Below are 21,827 nucleotides of genomic sequence, written 5' to 3'. Positions count from 1 at the left end.
CAGGAGTGGGAACTCAGAGGATTGCCCTTGAAGTTGTGAGGACTGGGGGAGCTGAAGGAGTTGAGCGTGATGTGTGACTTGTTTGAACCCACACATCTTCTTGAAGATATCCAAAAAGAGTGGCAAAACCTGCTAAATGTTCTGTGCAGAGCTGTTTTAAGAGCCTTGAATGACTCAGTTGCTGAAGATATGTGAAAAAAAGCTTGTTTGATATTTCTGTGTGTCCTGCAGGGTAGTGTTGATCTTCCATATAGACTTGGGATGGTTTTTTTTGTGGTATATGAAGTATTCCTGTGTCCACCTCAAGAATTCATCTTAATGGTGCACTGGGGCCTTTGCTGGGTGGAATGGGACAAGCAGGACATTAAATCTTAACTTGGATCACAATAAGTTTGCCATGTACTGAGGTGATAGGTTTTATTTAGCAGCAAGGTGGGATTGTCTGAGGAGGCTGAGTTAAAGAGAGAGAAGAAATAATACCAAAGTAAAAGCAGCAGTTTGCAGAACACCCCATACCATTGGCCTTTTCCTGTTCTAAGCTCTCCTGGAAGATTTTAGCTTCATGATCTGCCAACAACTCCTTCCCTCTGCCTGTCCTTGTTGTCCTTACCCAGCTCACTGTGTTGTGTTTGAGATCTTCCCACAGTTATTCCAGAGATTCCATATTTTATTTAAAACTTCTAAGCACATATCTGTAAAGCTCCCTGTTACAGAATTTTAAAGAGATGTAGGAATAGGGGGATATGCACATTGCCTACAGGAACTTTGTTAAAAGGAGGTATTTATTTTCTTGATCAGGAATACCATAAAAACAGGATGTTAATTTTTTAAATATTTTGGTACCTACGACAGGATTTTTCTTTTAGTTAAGCTAATTCCTCCTGTGGGCTAAAACCTGTTCCAAAGTCATGGCTGCTGAAGGTGCCTTTTTATCTTAAGAGGTCAGGTAAATGCACATTGTATTTAACCTGCTCCTGACATCCAGATATTTTGGTTGTTGCCTGATTTTACCCCCACGTGCTGTCAGCAGCCAAGAATGATGAGAATTGGCCTTCATCCTCTTACAAATGAAATAGGTGGGAACTCTTCCCTTTTATAGGATATGGAAGGAGTTAAATTTATCTTGGGTTAAGCAATTCTGTGACCCTGTCCTTTTCCTTGAAAACAATGAGATGACACCAAGCATTCCAGGTTGGCTGATGGTGTGTTTGGTTTTTTTTGTTTTTTTTTTCTCTTTTTGGACAGGTCATCCCCTTGGATTGCACAGCTCGAGCAGCAAGTGGGATGCTGGGAATCCTGCCAGCAATCTCTCCACGGTGGCAATAATGCCAGTGTCAGAGGAGGTGCCACTCACAGCCTTCACTCTGGAGCTCAAACATGCCCTCAGTGCTGTGGGTAAGAAGTGTTCACCTGGGCTGCCCCACGGGACAGAATGCTGCAAGTCTCTTTCAGTCTTCCTAATTCTGAAAATAAGAGCTTTCTCTATGTAGATTTGCTGCTACTGGTACATTTTTATTGTCTCCTTTTGGTTTTTCTAGAAGAAGCTTTTTGTTTAATTATAAATAGTCAGATGTTTCCATTTAACAGCTGGGTTCACATTTGAGGAGGGAGCAGAGAAGTCCTGCAGGGTGAGCCAGAGGCTCCATCACTGCTTCCTCTCTGCTTTGGCTGCTGGGCTGGGATGTGAAAGGGAAAGAGTTTTCCACTTCTGAACTGGAGTGAAATGGAGGTGGGAAAGTTTTACTGCTGTGAAGAGTTTGAGGTGAGGATAACCATGCTGATGAGTTCTGATGAAGGTTTGGGATGTCTGTTGTTGTTGTTGACATTTTTTCCCCTAATCCTGGTAGAGCTCAGAGCATCTCATCACAAAGCTCCTGCACTATACAGATTTTTTACAAGTATTTGCCTGACTATTTTTTTTGTCCTTTTACCAAGACCAGCTAAATGCTACCACATGGCTGTGCAAATTCTGATTATGTATAATTTCAGACTGAAGTAGAGAGGGATTCAAATCCAGGATATGTATCTCTCTCCTTCCTTTCTGCCATTTAAATAGAAGCTTTCTTTTAATTTCTAAAAATGCATCGTGTATTGGAAAGCTCACTTGAAGTATCCTTATCACTAATTTATTGGAGCTTTTCATTTTAGTTCTGTCTCCTTTACACCCAGATTAGATTTAAAAGTGAAGTGTTTAATGTGACATCTGGATTCTGCCACATCTTGGTGCTTTTGCTGGGTGAGATCAGGCACTGAGGCATCAAATTCATCTCTCAGCTCTCTCTTGTTGACACAGAATTTTGTGGACCATTATTAGGCCAAATACAAATTCTTATTTGATGAATTTCAGGCAGTTAAGTTTGGTGTATTAATATTTTTTTCTGCCATTTTATACCAGACAATATCTTTTTGTGTAAGTATATTTTCCAGGTGAGGTGGAATTACAACCATTTCTGACCATCAGAGAGCAGTCCTTGACCTCTGGGCCTCTGTTTTCTCTGGGCAACTTTTTGACCATGTTTTATTAGACTTATAACTGGGATAACTGCATTCCCACTCCTTTGTATCTTAGGAAATTGGTGCTAGGGGGGAAAAAAATTACAAAAGTGAGCACCATGCTCATCTTTGGAAAGAAAGGAAGAGTTATGTCTCTCTTGTGTTACTCGTGTTTGCTTACTGGGGCAGGATTTGGAAGTCTTGCTGAAGGGCTGCCCAGCCATTCCTTGAGTGCCTTAGATGCTGAAAAGATAAAATGAAATAGAGTCTGATATTTGCCAGTGTTGGTTTTTTAGTCCTCACTTCTCTTTTATGAGCTTGTAGTTCTCGACAGAAAAAAGGCTGCTCTGGAGAAGTAATTTAGATGCTCCATGAGGATTCCCCAGGAATCCTGATCCTCCAGGCCTGGGGGTAAGACTGCTGCATTCTCTTGCCTAAAGCATCTAAAACCTGGGAGTCAGAATCTCAGCAAATTCAGTGAAGGAAAAATCTCCTGAGGGCTACTAAAAGTCACATTAATGACCTGAGGGTGTCATTAAGTCCTTGCTCTGATGCTCTTCCCCAGCAACCTGCTGGTTGCAGCCAGAGGGGCACTGTTGGGTTTAGAATCAATATTTGAGGTCACCTCATTTCACCTCTGTTATACTCTTAATTTGGAGCTAATCACCCCATATCTGATCCTACTGAGAGAGGGCAGTCCCTGATGGGTGCTGGCTGGAACCAGGCTGATGTCTGGGGTGGAGGTGATGGGGTGACTGGGATTATGTAAATGTGAGAGGGGTCCCTGCCCATGGGTGATCTAGAAGGCCCCTTCCCACCCAAACCAGTCTGGGGTTCCTGCCTGCTGGTGTGGCTGTTGGAGGGGTACTTGAGAATGGTTTTTATAACTTGGTTGCTCTCAGCAGTTGAGTGAAATAACACTTTTTGGTCATTCTTTTTTATGCACTTGAGAACACATATGCTGGTGTTCTTGATCACATTAATGGAGGGTTATTTAATGCTGAATAATTGGTAGAAATTGGAAGTGTAGAGCAGATGGTTGTTATTTCTGAAGCCAAACAGAGCTGATTTGGTTGGAAGCATCACCAGGGGCTGTGCTGGGGGTGGGGAAGGGTCTGGTGTGAGCCAGCACAGCCACGTCTGTCCATCCATGTGTCTGTGTCAGGTACTGCTCACTGCTGCTTTTCAAAATAGAAGAAAGAATTTGGAAAATCCTTCCATGATTTCTCAGTTCACCTCCCCAGGGCTCTCTCTTGGAGCTTGATGGGGATGTGTTGTCCCCAGTCAGAGTCTCTGTGGGTGCAGCATCCGTCACCTTGAGTGATGCAAAGCTGCACTCCAGCTCTACAAAGCCCTGTACCAAGGTGCTGTGGCTGACTGGGGGAACTGGGTTTGCTGGTTTCCCCTCAGGACCTGTGTCCCCCAAAGGACAGGGCAGTGTGGTCACTCCAGGCCCCTTTGCTGATGTCCCTGGATCTTGGGGTGCAGGCAGGTAACAGGGAAGTGCTGAGGTGGAACCTGCTGTCCCATCCTCATCCTTAGTCCCTTACTTGACATTTTTATGATATTCTCCAGCTCATTTTGCATTCCTGGCTCTTCATGTTTGCCTGTAAAACTTCCACCATTGTCAAAAAGCTTTGTAAGTCACACACCCTGGAAGGATATTTGGACTGCACATCATTTCCATTTTGCTGAGAAATGTGCCATGTTAGTGAAGATAAGTGAAAGCTCTGCTTTTGCTGCTTTTTCAAAGTTTGCCTGTCCTCCCTTGCTGTCTCTGGAGCACAGAGTCTCCCAAATGCCTCTTCTGGGAGACCTCTCTGAAGCCCATTATCCCATGCAGCAAAGTTTGTTGTTTGTGAGGCTGAATGGGGAAGCAGATCAAAGCCTCTCTCAGTGATAAAAATGATAAAACTCAAGTGGTGAATTCCCTCCCAAGCACTGGCTCTGTTCCTGCAGGCAGACAGCTCCAGGGGCAGCACAAATTCAGGGGTGATGGGCAGGTCAAACCAGTCCAGGTCTGGAGATGCTAAAGAGCTGATTCCCTCTGCTTTGGATTTGTGCCTTTCATAGGAGCCAACTCCCACAAGTTTTACTGGGAGATGAGGAAACTAAATTCTGCTTTCAAATCATCCTCTTTTCCTGGCTTTCTCACCAGCTTTTGCTTTTTATCTTTTGGTCTCAGCACAGGGAATATTTTGGTTGGCTCCTCCTTCCTCATCAGTGTGACAAAGAGCAAACATTATTTGGAGGTTTGAAAATAAAAGATAAAAATCAGACTTCTGTGTTCTTGTCAGGTCTAACAGTGAAGTATGGTACAAGAGAATGAAGCCTTTGCAGGGGGAATTGAGCTTTGGGGGGACAAGAAGTTGGCCCTGCAGGTCAGGATGGTGGCTCCAGACCCTGTGCTTGTGCTTCTTGCTTTTGGAGCACAGAAGGATGAAATCCCAGCCTTTTTACCATGTTGCTCCTTCACGGTTCCTTGGGTTTTGATAAACACATTAGGGCATGCTGCTTTATTAATGCCTTGAGAGACTTCACATAATTAAGTGTTTTGTTATTTCCTACATGAATTTCAGTTCTTTTATTAATGAAAAACTGAAGGATGATGTTAGGAAAACATTAACACACAGCAACTGTGCTTTCATATTTTGTGAAAGTGAATTTCTCTCTCAGGATAAGACAGATGATATTTTCTTTACATACGAGATTAATCCCTCTTAAGTTTTCTTTGCTTTGCTTTTTTGTATTTAGCTGCAGTTTTTCTGCAGCCTCCAGCACATATGGCTTGTGTTGCTGCTGCTGGAATGGAATTGCTAATAAGGAAATGGGACTGAAGTGGCTGCAAGACACTTGATGTGCCCCGAAATTCATCTGGTGTTGTTGCCAGCTGTGTCTGTGTCTGTCTGGGCAGGGAGCTGGACTGTGCCCTACAGAGTATGGGGTGTATTGGATAGGAAGTGGTAGTCCCACTATAGGGTTCTCTGGGATCCATCTGGGGAGCTGGCTCAGTGCAGGATAAACAAAGAGTTTATTTCAATAGGGCAGCAAAATAGCTTTTGTCCTGGAGACCAAATGCCTGGACTTTCTGTAGCTGGAATTCTGAATCTTGTGTTTGTGAAAGTGCAGCTGCAGCAGGAATTGCCATCCCACAGTGAGGAATGGCACAGAAAGTAATGGGATAACAGAGCTCAGGGGGGATGGAGAATGGGAAGATGCTGTAGTTAAGTGTGAAAAATTGTTATGAGGACTTTGTGCCAGCTCTCTCCTCTCTGACAGCTCCAGTCAGTGTCCTGATCTGTCACCATCTTCAAAGCAAGTTCAGAGGACTCCATTTGTTAGAGCTGTGTTCTCAGTAGGGTTTCTGGGGAGCTGAATTGCAGGTGGTCACAGGAAACTTTTTTTTTTGTTCTTCCAGGTCCTGCTTTGCTGCTCACCAGTGACAACATCAAACAGAGACTGGGTTCTGCTGCTCTGGATAGGTACCAGTGGGGCTCAGGGGGAAAATGCAGATGGTTTTATAAATAGACAGGGCTTGGGATTGAAATCCTGTGTCCTAACACTGAGCTTTCTCATCCAGGTGCTTGAGAGAGCAGTGTTTCAAGAGTATTTGGTTAGAATGTGGGTGGGTTGGTTTTGGTTTTTTTTCCATCATTGCCTTCTCACTTGGAAAAGCTCAATTGCTCCAGGTGGGGATTATGAACTCATCCTGAGGGATGCTGTTAGCTCTGTGCATATATCTAATGGCTTAAATAACAGAGATAAAGGAGCCTGAGCCTGGAAATCTGGGCAGGTTCTTAGGGCAAGCAAGAGTTGCAGGTCTGATGCCCTTCAGCTGTCCTTGACAGGGAAGATTTCTCTCTGGTCTGTCAGGAGCTGTGCTACAAATGTTGGAATTCGTTTTGGTTTGTTTTTTTTTTCTCTCCCCAGTATCCACGAGTACCGACTGACCAGCTGGCTGGGGCAGCAGGAGGATATCCACAGGATTGTTCTGTACCAGGCTGACAGCACCCTCACCCCCTGGACCCAGCGCTGCATCCGCCAGGCTGACTGCATCCTCATCGTTGGGCTGGGAGACCAGGAGCCAACTGTGGGAGAGGTGTGGGAATGGCTCCCTCGGGTGTCTGCAGGGTCAACAGTCCAGATCAGAGGAGGTTCTTCCATACTCATGGAATTTTCCTGGGTTTAACACCCAGTGAGGCATAAATAGCGCAGTATTCCTGAGAAATGTGGATTATAAATAGAAAAAGGGCTGAACGAGGAGCCTCTGGAATGGCAAATTTTATTTAGAAGTGATTTTCACCAAACTTCTTTTCCTCTAATGAGTCGTTGTGGCCAATGGTAAATCAAAAGCCAAATTGCTCTGAAGCTTTGTGTTTCTGTCCAGAATTTCTCTGCAGAATCTCCAGATAGAAAGACGAGTTCTTTTCTACCTGGATGGAATTCATGGCATGTGCCTAGGAAAAAATAGATCTAAATTATATTGTATGAATAATTGAATATATTTTATTATGGATTGTAAGCTGTATTTTTCCCCCCCTTCCTATCTATTTCTATTTTTGATATTTTTGTTGCTTGAAAGTCATTTGACCAGGCACATAAATTCAGCAAGAAAGTTAAAAGTGAGGCCACGAGTGGGGTTTTCAGGCTGGTGAAGTGCTGAGTGTGACTGCCAAGGAGCCTGGGACTGGTACCATCTGCAGCATTGTTGTGTCTCACTTGGTGTTGGTTCTCCATGCCTGAGTGTGGGAGGCAGGAGGCACAGTGAAAGTGAGGCTCCCAGCTGCCTAACACAACCAGAAAATAAAAATAAGGAACTCAAGGGGGAAAATTGATCTGATTGGAAGCAAAAGAAAAAACATGCTGAACATCTGCAGGCTTAAGTATGGCTTGGGAAGCAATCTCGTTTTGCATGAGCAGTGTGTGTCTGTGCTCTGCATTTAGTGGGCTGTGTTTTGGGTGAGAATCATTGATTTTTAAGTAGTCAGGTGTCTGATTTTGGAGGTCTCTGTGCCATGCAAGCCCACAGCTAATAGAGCAGTTCTCTAAACCCATCTTGTTTGGGGGTCCTGTGTGTGTGGTTGTGCCAATTCAGGCAGGAACAGGCAGGAGATGGGTGTGTGTGAGTTTTGTGTGTGCATCTCCCAGTAAAACTGACACTGGGGCACAACCCACCTGATACCCCCTTCCTTTGGTCTCTTGTGCTGTAGCTGGAGAGGATGCTGGAGAACACAGCAGTCAGAGCCCAGAAACAACTCATCCTGCTCCATAAGGAGGATGGGCCTCTCCCTTCCCGAACTGTGGAATGGCTGAACATGAGGAGCTGGTGCTCTGCTCACCTTCACCTCCGCTGCCCACGCAGAGTCTTTTCCAAAAGAAGTTTGCCCAAGCTGGTAAGAGATTTCCTGCCTTGCTGGCTGCCCCTCAGCTCTAGGGCTTCGCTTGGAGGTCACATCAAAGGTGAAGTGACACGGTGGCTGGGACATGGATGGTGTCCTCCTCAAATCTCTTTGGCCTCAGGTTACCCTGGGAAACAGGGATAAGGGCTCCTGGCCTCCCTGGGGCTGCAGTCAGTACTCCCAAGGTTTTAGGCTTGTAACTGGGGTGGGTTCCTCTTCACTGGGAGGGTTTTGCAGGGTGCTGGGGTCACTGTTGGACTGGGAGGTTCTGTGTAAACATACAAAGTTTTTTCACTGTGAGGGTGGCAGAATGCTGGAGCAGGCTGCCCAGAGAGGCTGTGGAGTTGCCTTCTCTGAAGACATTCAAACCCCATCTGGCCACATTTCTGTGTGACCTCCACCAAGTGGTCCTGCTGGGGCAGGGGGTTGGACTCCAGGATCTCTTGAGGTCCCTTCCAACCCCCAGCACTCTGTGGTTCTATCACTGGGCGATCTTAAAAGGTCTTTTCTGGCCAAAATGATTCTCTGGTTCTATCCACACGCTTTTGAGAATCTGTAACTGTAGTTACAGATTACTGGTACTGCTGTAACTGAAGCTACAGCAGAGGCAGACTTGGGATGCTTCCCAGGAGCTTCCCATCCTTGTCAAGAAACTGAAATATTTCTCGAGAAAACCCTGCACTCGGGTGAGGTTCTCCCCGCTCACTGTAAAAGCAGATGTGTGGGATCAGGAGAAGGGTTCGGGTGGTTCCTGCACCCTCTTTTCCATTGAAGGACAGGCTGGTTTTGGCTGTGGTGCAGCCCTCAGTGTCCCTGCTCTGTCCCTCCCTGCAGATTGAGATGTACGAGCGCCTCTTCCAGAAGCCTCCCGACCGCCACTCCGACTTCTCCCGCCTGGCTCGGGTCCTGACTGGAAACGCCATCGCCCTGGTGCTGGGAGGTGGAGGAGCAAGGTTTGTCCTGAGCTGCATCCCTGCCAGCTCCTGGAGCACCCGTGGCACTGGGGCTCAGCACTGCTCTGCCAGCAGCCTCTGGGGGAAGTGCTGAGGAGCTGCTTCTCTTACACAAACTGAACCCGCTGCCTGCCTTTGGGTTTGGGTTTCTGCTGAGTGCTTGGGACCTCCTGAGACCTCTCATAAGTTGGGCTTAATACCAGGAGATGACCAGGGCACTAAATATGACACTTGCTTTTTATTAGCCTACACTCTATTTTTTTCCCCCTATGGATTTTGATATTAGAAAATGGTTTGCAATATTTCAAAAGGCCCCCGAAGCTCTTAAAAGTTTGAGCTGCAAAAAGAATTGTCCTCTAATGGGACAATGTTCTCTTCTTTATCATCACCCAACCCCCCAGATACTCATACACTTCTGACAGCTTTACTTCCCAGAAAGAGAGCATTTTTGCAGACATGGGGGCAAGGTGTGTGCTGAACACTTTATTAGAATTCCATCTGAGTTCCGAAGGAACTTTGGTAATAAATTACTGCTCATGTTTTTCTTTATAATCCATTTTTATTTTGAGCATTTTATGTTGAGACAGACATGGAATTTGGTAGCTCTTTCTCTCAAGAGCACTCCCTCTTTGCTGTCTTCATCACCATGTTCTTGAAGCCCTAACCCAGGAAGCTTCTAATTGATTAGTGCAAAGCACTCCTGTTTTATTTTTTTATTATCTGCTATCTCTGTCTCTACTGAAGCCTGTGCCATGTTAAAATATGTGCACTTCTGTATTTCTGGCAGCACATTTTGCTCATTCCCCTCCTTTCTTCCTTCTGTAAACATTGCTGTAATTTTTTGCCAAACTATTTAATTTTTTTTTTTTTGGTTTACTACTTAATTTGCAAGCTACCACCCGCTGGTTGCCGAGAGCAGAGGTAAGGAAAGAGCAGGACTGCTGAGCCTGTTTGTGGGTCCTGTGTTGTTCTCCTCCACAAATCCAAACCTCTGTGCTGCTGCTGTGTTGGGACTTGTGGATGCACAGCACTCCTCCAGCAATGTGACCATGTCCCATCAGCCACTCATTTGCTCATTTCTGCACCCATGCAATACAGAGGCCTTGGACAGGATTAAATAGCAGAATGGGTAAATATGGTGATTTCTCCTTTTTTGAGACCTTACTTCATGGTCTGAAATGCTTTTTCTGGGGGTTCAGACTGGTGTGTGGATCAGTCAGCATTCTGCTTCCAGTAGAAAGGTAGTTGTATGCTTTGGCAAAAGATTAGGATTTTAAAATATTATATTTTTTTAAAGTGGAAATATAACTAAGACTCTAGAGAAAGCAAGAAGTTGCTCTGAACTCTGTAAAAATCTGCCTTTAGAAGGTTTGCAGGTCAAAGTGATTTTATTAGGTCTTCATCTCTTTTAACAAGGCAACTTGAAGGGATTATGGACTCAGTCCCTAATTGCATCCTGTAATTAAAGCCCATTCTGGGTACAAACATCTTGACAGGTCCCTGAACAGGCTCTTGATAGTCTGGTGTTTGGGTAAGGTACTGCCCCAGGTAACCTCCTGCCTGGTTCCAGGAGCAGGAATCTCCCAGAGGGAGCTCAGGGCTCCAGGGTGCTGGTGCTGGGTGTTTCTGCTGGAGGGATCATGTTCTGTGACTCCAGGAAGATCAATTATTTAGTTGTTATTTTGGGAATGTTTGTCTGGCTTCCCAGTTACAGTCAGTTTGGGAGGTTTCACCAGAGCAGCTTAATAGTAATTATCTTTGTGGTTTGTCATGACAAAAGGCTGGGAGGAACTAAAGGTTTTTCCTTCTCTTGTGACTTTAAAAAGAAAACAAACTGAAGTGATACAGTTTGAAAATTATAGTGTTTTGCTTTTGTTAAGTGCTAACTTAATTTCAGTTGGAAACATTGTGGAGTTTGAGGGGAAGGAAAGGGAATTTGCATTTAGAAAAATAATACCTTTGAAATGCAGTTGCAAGAATAAGGACACATCAAGCCCTGCAGCATTAACCCTCCCATAAATCCTTCTCCTGACCCTTAGCCATCCCACACAGCCCACCCTTTCTTTGGTTTTCTGTGGCTGTCTCAGCAAAGCTGGTTTGAAAACTAAAATTTGTGGGGAGGAACTAATTAATACTGAAATACCTGGGAATCCCCAGGGCTTTGGGAAAAAACTCAGGTGCTGCAGTTTCAGAGGAGGGACTGAAGCAAAACTGTGGTGACAAATTTGTTGTTGGTTGTGTCATTATTCTAGGCATGAATTTGGTTCCACAAAAGCGTGATGGGGAAACTCAGTACAGAAGCCCTGTTCCTCTTCAGCTGTTCTGGTAGGAAGCTGTATTTGCAGTAACACACAGGCTACAAACTTGTAAGATCTGCTGATGGAGAAGGGAAGAGCTCATGTTAAAAGAAGTTAGTTGCCTTTTTTGGATTTGCTGTCTAAAAGAATGCAAAATGAGTCAGCTGGGAATAAAAGCCCGTGGTGACAGAGACCTTTACCAGGCAGTGTCTCAGAATCACAGAATTCTTGAGGCTGGAAAAGCTCTCTGAGATCTCTGAGAGCACCACTGACCTGACCCCAGCCCTTGGCACTCGGTGCCACATCCCCTTTCCTTAAACACCTCCAGGGATGGGGACTCCATCCCGATGCCTGATCACCTTCTCCATGAGGAATTGCTTCCCAAAATCCAACCTCAACCTCCCCTGGGGCACTTCAGGCCATGTCCTCTGCTGTCACTCCTTGCTTGGGAGCAGAGCCCAGACCCCCCCTGGCACCAACCTCCTAAGGGATTTGTGGGGGGTGATCAGGTCCCCCCTGAGCCTCCTCTTCTCCAGGTTAAACAACCCCAGCTCCTTTAGCCTCTCCTTATAAGACTTTTCCTGGCTGGCCACACTATTCCTGATCCAGCCCAGGATGCCATTGGCTTTCCACCTGGGCACACTGCTGCTCAGGTCCAAGCAGTTGCCACCCAATATTCCTGGGATGATGCCCACAGGTCCAGCATCCCAGCCCTTTCCTTGGGGCAGAGCCTTTAAGCCTCCCCTGAGGAGCTGCTGTTGAAGGTTATTTGTAGCTATTTTTCATCAGGGCATCTTCTCTCCTTTTTCCATTTAGTGTTCTCCTCAGAGTTATTATTTCACCTCAGCTCTTGAGATGTCCAGGAGGGATTTGTTTTTTCCCCAGCACTTCCTTGCTGAGTCTCTGGGTCTGTCTCTGACTCACTCCATCTTTTTCATTTTGGGCACCTGGCCTCTTTCATCAAGTCGTTCTTTTTGCCTTTTCTTTATTTTCAGCTCATAAAAGGGAGGATAAAAGCAGCAGCAGCAGCTCAGGAGAAGCAAGTTGTGCCTTCTTGTGATGGAGGTGTTGGTGCCTCTCCTGCCACGTGCAGGGTGCTCACACTCCCTGCTTTTAGAGGAGGACAAACGTGCAGATCCATCCCCCTCCTGCTCACTTAGGGGCTGCTGCCGGGGGTCTCTCTGCTCCTTAAAGTTGGTTTTATCTTCTGATTCAGTGGCTTTACCCAGGGATGAAAAGGCTGATGCAGATCTTGTGATGTTCTGCTCTCAGGAGATCAGGATTTGCCTTCTGCACCCTCAGTGTTTGACTCCAAGATCCCTGACTCCACACAAAAAAAAAAATAAAGCAAGGAAGCTTTACAGTCACTGCATTCATCATGTGTGGCTGCAACTCCAATTTATTTAGGCAAGTCTGAGTAAAAACCTGCTCATCAGTCTTGCTTACTGTCTCTGCCAGCAGACTCTGCTCCCTTGGCACTGCTGTTTATCCACAAGGCACAAAGAACTTGTTTGTGCTTTGTCTGCACTGGGACAGAGACTGCACAGAAAATATTTGAGTTTGGGGAGTCTGCTTGGGCATCATCAGCGTGAGGGCTCCCAGTTTGGACACCATGGGCTGGAGGAGGCTGGTTGGTGGGGCAGCCCAGCTGTGATCAAACATCTGAGGAGTAAAAAGCTGAAATTTGAGGGAGAAGCAAGGGTTCCTTGGCAAAGTGCTGTCCTCAGGATGGACACTTTGCTCAGGGGTTGCAGACAAGGCACTTCCCTTGCTGTAGTTTCTTTGCCTGCTGTGCAGGTGATGGTGTTGGTTGTGGAACCCTGAGGTTCAAGCTCTGGCAAGAACAGAACCTCCTGGGGAGGCTGGGTGAAGTTTTATGGTGCAGGTGCTTGGGGTTCCCCTGATACAGTCAGACAACCCCCAGCAGATGGGTTTTTTATTTCCAGTTGTTTGCTGCCCCCTGAGATGGCCCAGGAGGACTCTGCTTCCCTTTGCTGGAGCAAGGCAGGACTTGAGGAATACACAGTGCTACAGGGATCCCATTCCTCATCCTGGTATTGCAAAGGGTGTCAGGAACTGAAAGAGGAAAGAAACTTGGAGAATTCTTCTTCCTTTCTTTTAAATGTCAGAATGAAGCTCAGTGTCTGCAGTCTGCCAGGGGCCAAGAGGAGGTGATGAAGCAAGAATTCTGCAGTGTGGACGTATCAAAATGATAGAGAAGAGGCAGAATCTGCTTTGTGTCATGGAAAAGCCAACCACTGAATACCTGAAATGTCCTTCCTGCATTTCACTTTCTTTACAAGTGATCCCTTTGTACACCAGACCAAACCTGCCTTTTGACATTTGGCAGGGCTGAGGGTCAGCAGCCCTGAGGTTAATCCTGGTGACCTTTCCATTTGTCAGCCTGCACTCCTCACCCCCCTTCCTGCAGGGGCAGCTTGCTGCTGGGGGAGGAACATTCTGGAGGAAGGGAAGGAATTTGAGTACCTGTTCCTATGGTTTTGGGTGTGTGAATAGATGTCTGTGTATCAGTAGCCAGTGGAGTTGTCATTTTTCTTTCTTATATTGCCTTTTAAAGCTCAGATTGATGAACGTGGGCTTCAAAGCTTGTGATTATCCATCCAGGTGTTTGGAGAAGTGTCCTGAGCCCTGTGTGCTTGTGCTCTGCTTGTGGGTAGAGCATCCATTGCCAAGTGCACAGAAATCAGGTAGAAATCTGAATTCCAGTGTCAGGTCAGGCTCCTGGATTCTCTTCTTTATCTTTCAAAAAGCAGATTTGATTTCAGGGCAGTATCCAGGAGCTCAAATAGCAGAGAAGAGTCTAAATTCTTTATCTTTAAAGATAGGATTGTACCTTTGACTTGTTTTTCTACTTGTGGTGCTGTTTCGTAGAGGCTGAAGGAGAAAGACAAGGAATGTGAGCCCTTCCTTGGGAAGGATGATGGTAACTTCTCTTTGGATACCTAATTTGAGTCTTATCTAGGTCATCCCTTGAGTATACTGTTTGTTCTGTTTGAACAAACAAAACCCTAAAAATAAAGCAGTGAGTTCTGCATATTTGCTTTTGTTGTGAAAAAAAACCTCCTGAGCCCTGGCTGGAGGCTTCAGACTTTCTGTTTGCAAATGGTTGGTAATGGACTGCAGCTTAATTGCTCCTGAGAGGCCTTGCTTTGATTTCTTCAGGGACAGAGCATCCTGTGGATTGCCCGAGAGCTCAGCCCTATTAATCCTCTTTATGCATCTGTTCAGAACTCTGCCTCCAAGTGCAGTTCTCTTACACATGGGCAGAGCCATGTGGCTCTTACCACATCTGCATGCTGATTGCTCAGGGAATTGTGGAACAGTTGGGTCCTCACATGCCCATAAAAGCCATGTTCATATGGCTTGGCACCCACGGAATGCTTCATTTTTCCTTTTCCCATCTGTAGCACCTATGTAATTGCTCATTTGCTCCCATTGGCTGTGGAGGTTGAAGATTTTAATGGCTTCTATTAAATCCTCCAAGCAGCTGGAGCTTGGGAGCCATCTTCTTCAAAGTTATGACTTTAAAAAATTAAAAATGAATTGCAAGTGTTTCGTTAGGACTGTCCTGTCCTGATCTCCAGCCTGCAACCCCCCAGACTCATTTAATCACAGCTGTACTTTAATATACAGATGAAATAAAATGAGGAGCTGCTGGGGTTGTAGTTTAACTCTTGTTACTGGTTTTGCATGTCTTTATCAGCTGAAAACATGTTGGAGGTGATGTTTTCTGTGTCCTGGTCACTGTGTTCTGTGGTGCTTTCAGGAAGATGGCAAAGCTCTTGCATTGCTGGGATTTTTAGGAATTTCTGTCTAGCCTTATCTGGGCACTTTTCACAGCTGGGTCCTACAGGGGTGAGGAAAGGAGAATGTATTTATTTTCCAGAGATATTACCTTTCTCTGCAGATCAAGAAGTTGTTCCTTGGCTCAGAGTACAAGACAGAATTTTGGTTTTCATCTCCAGGTGGAGAGTGATGGGGGATTCAGTTTGCTTTTTAGCCTCTTTTCCCTCTTCCTGCACAAAGCTGCTGGAGCAACCTTGGTGTCCTTTCTGATTTACTTCTTCTGGCTTTTTTTGGGTGTTTTTTCTCCCCTCCAGTGGCTTCCTTGCCTGTCCCTGCACACCCCAGGACTGGGTAGACCTGACAGCTCTCCTGAAAGGGCTTGAACAATTTCTGTTCATTTACTTCTGTGTCAGGCACAAATGTCCCTGTTTAAAGCTTGTTCTAAAGTTAGTACATAAAGCAGGAACACGAGCAGTGCTTAAAAGGACATGGCATTTGGTTTTCCTTGCAGGATATCACTGGGACTGGGATAAAAGAGGAGCTGCAGAAAAAGCAATGCACATGCTTGCTTCTCTCTGAGCTGTCTGTAGCATCCAGGGCTAAAGGGAAGGTGGCTCTTGGAGTTCAGGAGATGGTGGGAATCCAAGGGAGAAGTTGAATGGGAGGATGAAATGAGAGTTTGCTAATGAGGGGAAGATGGGAAGAATTCAGGTCTCTGGATCAGTCTATGTGTAGCTGAGGACAGGTTTAAAACTGTAGAAGGAAGAAAGCTTCTTTCAGGGCAGCTGGGGTGAGGACCCAGTAATGTGGGATTATTCTCTCTGTTTAGCTTAGAAATGGAGCTTAATTCATTAATGTTGTCCTGGTTCAAAACTTCCTTGTCAATGCAGAAGTAATGCAGCTTTCTGTTATCCCCTTGAACTGGCAACTTAATCACTGTGATTAATTGGGCAGATTTGTGGTACTGGGAAGTTTTATGGTCAGGAAAGACAGCAAATACTGTTGTTGGAACAGTACAAGTGGAATTAGGTTTAAAAGCCATGTTTGTATGTGCTGTTGCAGAAGACTGAAGGTGCCAAATTGGTGATAACAGAGTTGGCAACTTGCAGAAAGTTGTTTGGTTTCCAAGTTGGTGCCTTTGCCACTTCACCCTTGGGATCAGCCATGAAACATGTACCAAGAAATACTTCTTTATATAAAAAGGAGAAACTTTATCTCACATTTCTAAATGCCAGTCTCTGTAGCACTTTATTTAAATAGAATCACAGAGTTTTAGTTGGAAAAGACCTTTAAGATCATCAAGTCCAACAACCAGCACCCTGCAAAATCCTCCCACCCCAATGCAAAGAGCACTCCCAGTTTAACTCTGAGCAGGTATCCCACACCCCCACCCCAAATGGGGTTATTCAGGTCCCCTCCCCTGGGCTGGCAGCTCAGTCACATTCTTTTTATTCCCTCCTTTCAAAGGAGTGCTGGGGGAATGGTTGCTCAGCACATCTCTTCATGGCTAACCTGGATGTGGCACATCCATCCTCACCTGTGCTGACCCCCAGCCTCATAAAATGCTTTGAATCCCAGCTGTTCTGTGAAGGGAAAGCTGCTTTTATTCATGTAGCTTGGCTTCTTCAGGGGTTTTAAGGTTATGAGGGAGCCTTAATTCAGGTTTGTTAGGCTGTAGTAGAGCTCAGTGGAATCGCCTTGGCGATTTCTCTGGTTTTCTCCCTACTTTGCTGCTTAACTACATCAGGAAAGTGGTGCAGCAAGCTGTGTGTCCTGCTTTGGGAAGGCTTGAGGTGGAGACACAGCAGAGCTTAATCCTGTTTTTAACCAAAGGAAATAACATTTCTTTGCATGCAGGGAGCTCTCCTTCATCCTGATGAGTCAATCAGAAGAGGTGGGTGCTGGGGAGGGTGAACACCTGAGCTGGGGTTTCTCTTCCTTTCTGAATCTCAAGGGGACTTTGGAGGTGTGTGGCACGTCCAGGCTGACAGTAGTCACAGTCTGAAACATGAGTGTCCCCTCCCTGTGCTCAGGTGTCATGTTTATTGTCCCCAGCAATCCCAGCGTCCCATTGATGTCTCAAACCTGGCTTGTGGAGCAGACACTGCCGGGTGGTTTCTGTTTCTGGATCAATTGTGTTTTCTTCAGCCCCTTGACCTGAGCGTGGAGGACAGGCTATGTTCCTGCTGACACTTTAATCTGAGCTGTGCTGCTGCATTTGCTCCCATTTTCCTGAGAGCTGAATCTAATCTGAGCTCTGGAGGCACGTGTGGAGCAGACACATGCACGTCTTGCAGAAGAATTTTTCTTTGATCAGCCTTGCTCTGGCCTTCCTGCATTACAGTCACATGCCAGTGGCATTCTCCCCAGGGGGATGAAATCAAGGGCTTGTTTCAAGAGCAGGAATTTTTCTGTAAAACCTCCTGGCAGAAGGTCTGTGCTTTCTGCTCGCTGTGCTGTGTTATTTCAAGGAAGAACATCTTCAACCCCCTGCCTCCTCTCCCTGCTCCTGATCATTTATCTGTGGCCACGAGCAGGAAAGAAGAAATGGAGCTGGGAATTTAAGAAGTACAGCCCTGCTTTGGGAGGTTTTGGGACTGTGTGAAGCAGGAGTTTGGTCAGCAGTGCAGTTAAGTGGCACCGTGGGGCAGCTGAAGGATGCTCAGAGCAGTCCCTGCCTTGCCTGGCTCTGGTTTCCAGTTCTTCCTCAAACTGGTTGGTGGCTTTTCCACTCCCTAACCAGCTGGGCCTGTCCTTTGGAGTGTGATATGTGATCATAGGATCCTCATGGAATGGCTGAGGTTGGAAGGGACCTTTTAGATCATCTCCTCCAAGCTCCCTGCTGTGGACAGGGACACCTCTCATCCAGACAAGGATGCTCAGAGCCCCATCCAGCCTGGCCTTGAGCTCCTCCAGGGAGGGGACAGCCCCAGCTTCTCTGGGAAATCTGTTCCAGAGTCTTTAAGTCCAGAGTTTTTGTTTATATATAGAGTCTGCACTTCTTGGGCAAGTCTTCGAGTTCTGGTGCAAGTAATTTGAAAGTAATCTTGTTGATTGCTCAGTTGCCCTTGGTGCCAGGAGGCCCCATCCCTGTCCCAGGACAGGGGGAATGCTGCATCCAGCTGCACTGCCAGGTGGCTTCAGGCACAGGACAGCTGCATCTGCAGCTCCAGCAATGTGCTGTGTGTCTGAAAAGCTCTTTCCTTGGATCTTGGTGACCTCCCCCTTCCTCCTTTCATCCTGAGTGACATTCACCGCTGTCTCACCCGTGTAACCAGAGATTTCCCCATCCCTTCCTACACTCTATGTGTGCATCTCATGTTGGCACAATCCATTCTCCTTTGTACTCCTCTTGCCAGGCACTGGCATTGTCACACGTGGCCCTGAAGCTGCACAGATCACACAGAATCCCAGAATGTTTGGGTTGGAAGAGACCTCCAAGCTCATCCAGCCCAACCTCTGACCAACACCATCATCTCACTACTAAACCCTGTCCTTAAGGACCAGCTCCAAATGCCTTTTAAATGTCTCCAGGGACTCCCCCAGTGCACAACCCAGAGGTGATGGCTTGCCCATAGAAGTAACAACAATCTTTTGGTTATTCATTCAAGGGCATCATGCAGTGAAACGAAGCCAAATCCAGAGTGACCACATCAAATCCCTGATGTTTTCTGGGTGCATGAATGAGGAGATCCAGTTTCAGAAGAGGTTTAAGGGAGTGAATCTACTCCTGCCCAGTCGAATGTTGCCCTCTGAGCAGGAAATGCTTTACAGTACTTAAAATGTCTGCACAAATCCCTGTGACGTGGGCTCTCTCCAGAGAGCAGTTGGGTGGTGGGAGCTCTGGGTGTCAGAGAGTGCCAGGCACAGATTGCAGAAATAGCTGGGATCTAAAAGCCTCAAAACAATGGGCTCCTCCAGCAGGGGTAAAAATACAATTCTTTTAACTTCAGACATCTGAAGAAGAAGCAATAGCAAAGCAGGGGAAGGGGAATTTGGAGAGGAAAACTGATTGAGGCATTTTCTGCTCTTGGATTACAGCAGCAAAAACCTGACATTGAAGTCATTTGCAGCAGTATACCCGAGAACCTGTCTCAGAGCAGTTCAGCAGCTGGAGGGGATTTATTTAGATGGAAAGAATGTGTTCAGCATAGCTTGGCCAAGTGACACCTATGGTGGACTTGGCAGCTGTTAGGAAGTATTTATAGGATGTAAACAGCAAGGGGAAAGAGGACGTAAATAGAGCAAACTGGGTGGGAACTGAAAAAAAGGATGAAAATGGAAAAAGATTTTACAGCTCTGTAGCTGCAAAGCAGCCATGCAGGTGGGATGAGCTTCCTGAGTGACTTGATAAGAGTTGGAGAAAGCTTTTGGAAGCAGGGGCTGTGATTTCCTACTGACAAAAAGGCTTTCAGCTCCCCTGCTGATTTCTGTGCTTCTGCAGATGGGACAAGGATCCTTCACTCTTTGTAAGATCAGATGAAATGTTCTACCTCTGCTCTCTTTTCTGTGGTAGGTAGTAGTGATTGCTTCAGAAAGAAGCATTTACAACAATTAGCAGCTCCTGAGCTTCCCAAAGCTGCACCTCTGACTCAGAGCTCATTGCTGCTTCTGCTTTTTTCTTGTCCCATCAGCACTGAGGTTTTATCACTTTTTCATCTGCTGTTTATCACTTGATTCCATCATTGCTCTGAGTTCCTTCTGGGCTTCTTGAAATTAAGAAATACATCTCCTGTCCTGAAGGAATTTGTATCATCCTCAAACACTGCCTCTTCCTGGCACTTCCCTTTCCTGGGTCTGACAATTCCACCTTGCCATTGCTGTTTGCTTTGTTCTTTGTTTTCCATCTTCAAATTCATTATTAATCCACGTGGTGACCCATTCCCTGACCCCATCCTGGCTGAGTTGCTTTGAAGAATCAATGGAAATAAATACTGTGGAAAGGTCTCTGAAATCCAGCTGTTGGCTGCTTTGGAATGACCCAAGTGGATTGTTGTGATGCTCCCTGAAGCTGTGTTGGCTTTTCCCACACGTATTCACTCACTTGGTTCTTGGCTGTTGTTTTCATATCACTGACTTTCACCCTGAAGTCAGGCTGGGTGGTTTGTATTTCCTGGGACCCTTGGGGGGTCCATCTGCAGCTTTCTGTATCCTTGATGTTGGTTTCTGGCACTGAGTTTTGCTGAGCAGTAGATGGGCAGCTCAGCTGGTGCCCACTGCAGGTCTCTTAGCAGGTGGCATTTGTGTCTTTATGTTCTTTGTGGCTGTTTGTTTGTCTTACAATATTTTTTTTTTTTTTTCTTGGCACAGGGGATGCTCCCAGGTGGGGGTTATCAGAGCACTGATTGAGGCTGGGATCCCTGTTGACATGATTGGAGGAACATCCATCGGCTCCTTCATGAGCGCCCTGTACGCCGAGGAGCGGAGCTACAACCAGATGAGGATCAAGGCTCGGCAGTGGGCAATGGTGAGCTCTGGGGATGGCTCCTTCCCTCCTCACGGGGGTCCAAGAGCTGAACCACAAACCCCAGCAGGCAGCAGAGCCCAAGCAGCCCCAGGGAGGTGCAGCCATCAGCAGGGGGGGTCTGCACCATCCAAAGGGAGGCAGCGGTAAATGCTGCGTATTTAGCTCTGCACGAGTTCTGATCCCATGATAAACACTGAGGGATGTTGTTTGTGTGTTTGCTTGTGCTTAGCTTGGGTTTATCCTCTCTCATGTGCTCTCTCTTCTTTTATGTGCTGGAATTTTTATTTTTTTTTTTTTCCAGCTCTCAACAAATGTGTTTCTCTCTTGTATAATTTTCTCTCTTTCGTTCTCACATGCTGTCATTTTTCAGTGGAACTGATTGACAGAGGTAACCAATCCTTCTCTAAACTAAGTACAGACTGCTTAATTCATGGTGTAGCCTGAGAATTCCAGGGTGTTTGTACTCTGGTTCAGGAGAAATTTTTAACTTTAGATGCTTAATGCCATCAAAACATATTTTCATATTCAAGGCAGGGTTTGGGAAGGTTGTTTTAAATGGTGACATCTGTGGGGGAATTTATTGATAAGATGCTGTGGAAAAATTGTGCTGGCACCAGATGATGCTGGTTCATGTTGAGTAAAGGGGGAACTGAGCATTGCTGCTGAAATGTGTTTCTTACAGGAACATAAGGAAACCACATTTCTCCTGGTTAGGCTGGAGAGATGGAATTTTCCTCCATGCCTTTATCCAGAGGTTTATTTCCTCTGGTTTGTTAACTTCTCAGTTCTCTTCTGCACAGGGGGTGATGCAGAGGTGGAAATGTTGGATTCTGGGCTTCTCAGAGCTGTGCACCCATCAGCTTCATTGCCAGTGTTGCAGCTCTTGAGCTCAGCAGCCTCATCTGGAATCACATTCACTTTTATCAGAAATAGTTTAAGAGGAAGAGAAGGAAGTTTAATCTATTGGTCAGTTACTGAGCACAAATTGCAAAGCTTAGAGAACATTTCACAAAAGAAAAGGCAGGTTTTAGTACCTTGAAACCTTCAAATAAATAGCTGGGAGAGAGCTAACCTCTCTTGGAGCAAATATTTAGTCTTTTTAATGAAGAAAGGATTTATTTGAGGTTTTTCATGCTTATTCTGACAGTATTGCCAGGCCCACATCCAAACCAGAAATTGTTCAAGGGTTTGAGAATGAAGAAAGCAAACCCTGCTCTCTTTGAAGCCCTTGTCACCATTAGCAGCTCAGTCCAGCAAAATGCTTGCATTGTAAATAGAAGAAAGCCACGAGACCTCTCCCTCCACCTTCAGATCACAGCTGAAGTACAAAGCAGCTTGCAGGATTCTGCAGCTTCTGCCCAGTGCCTGTTCTGAGTTATTTTTTCCTTGCATTTTGTCACAGCAACCGCAG

General features: G+C 45.9%; 1 protein-coding gene across 1 annotated transcript in view; it reads left to right on the top strand.

The window, feature by feature from the left end:
- Nucleotides 1-21,827, top strand: part of PNPLA7 (patatin like domain 7, lysophospholipase) — a 90,481-nt gene that overhangs the window by 46,343 nt on the left and 22,311 nt on the right. The window contains exons 22-27 of the mRNA XM_071765713.1: nucleotides 1,246-1,395; nucleotides 5,912-5,975; nucleotides 6,424-6,592; nucleotides 7,704-7,886; nucleotides 8,727-8,845; nucleotides 20,260-20,416. Coding sequence (XP_071621814.1) covers nucleotides 1,246-1,395; nucleotides 5,912-5,975; nucleotides 6,424-6,592; nucleotides 7,704-7,886; nucleotides 8,727-8,845; nucleotides 20,260-20,416 — 842 coding nt within the window. The remainder of the gene's footprint in view (nucleotides 1-1,245; nucleotides 1,396-5,911; nucleotides 5,976-6,423; nucleotides 6,593-7,703; nucleotides 7,887-8,726; nucleotides 8,846-20,259; nucleotides 20,417-21,827) is intronic.

Source organism: Heliangelus exortis, chromosome 22, assembly GCF_036169615.1.
Source record: "Heliangelus exortis chromosome 22, bHelExo1.hap1, whole genome shotgun sequence".
NCBI classification, from domain to species: Eukaryota; Metazoa; Chordata; class Aves; order Apodiformes; family Trochilidae; genus Heliangelus; species Heliangelus exortis.
The sequence above is the reverse complement of the archived record's forward strand: the minus strand, read 5'-3'. Positions and strand labels throughout refer to the sequence as shown.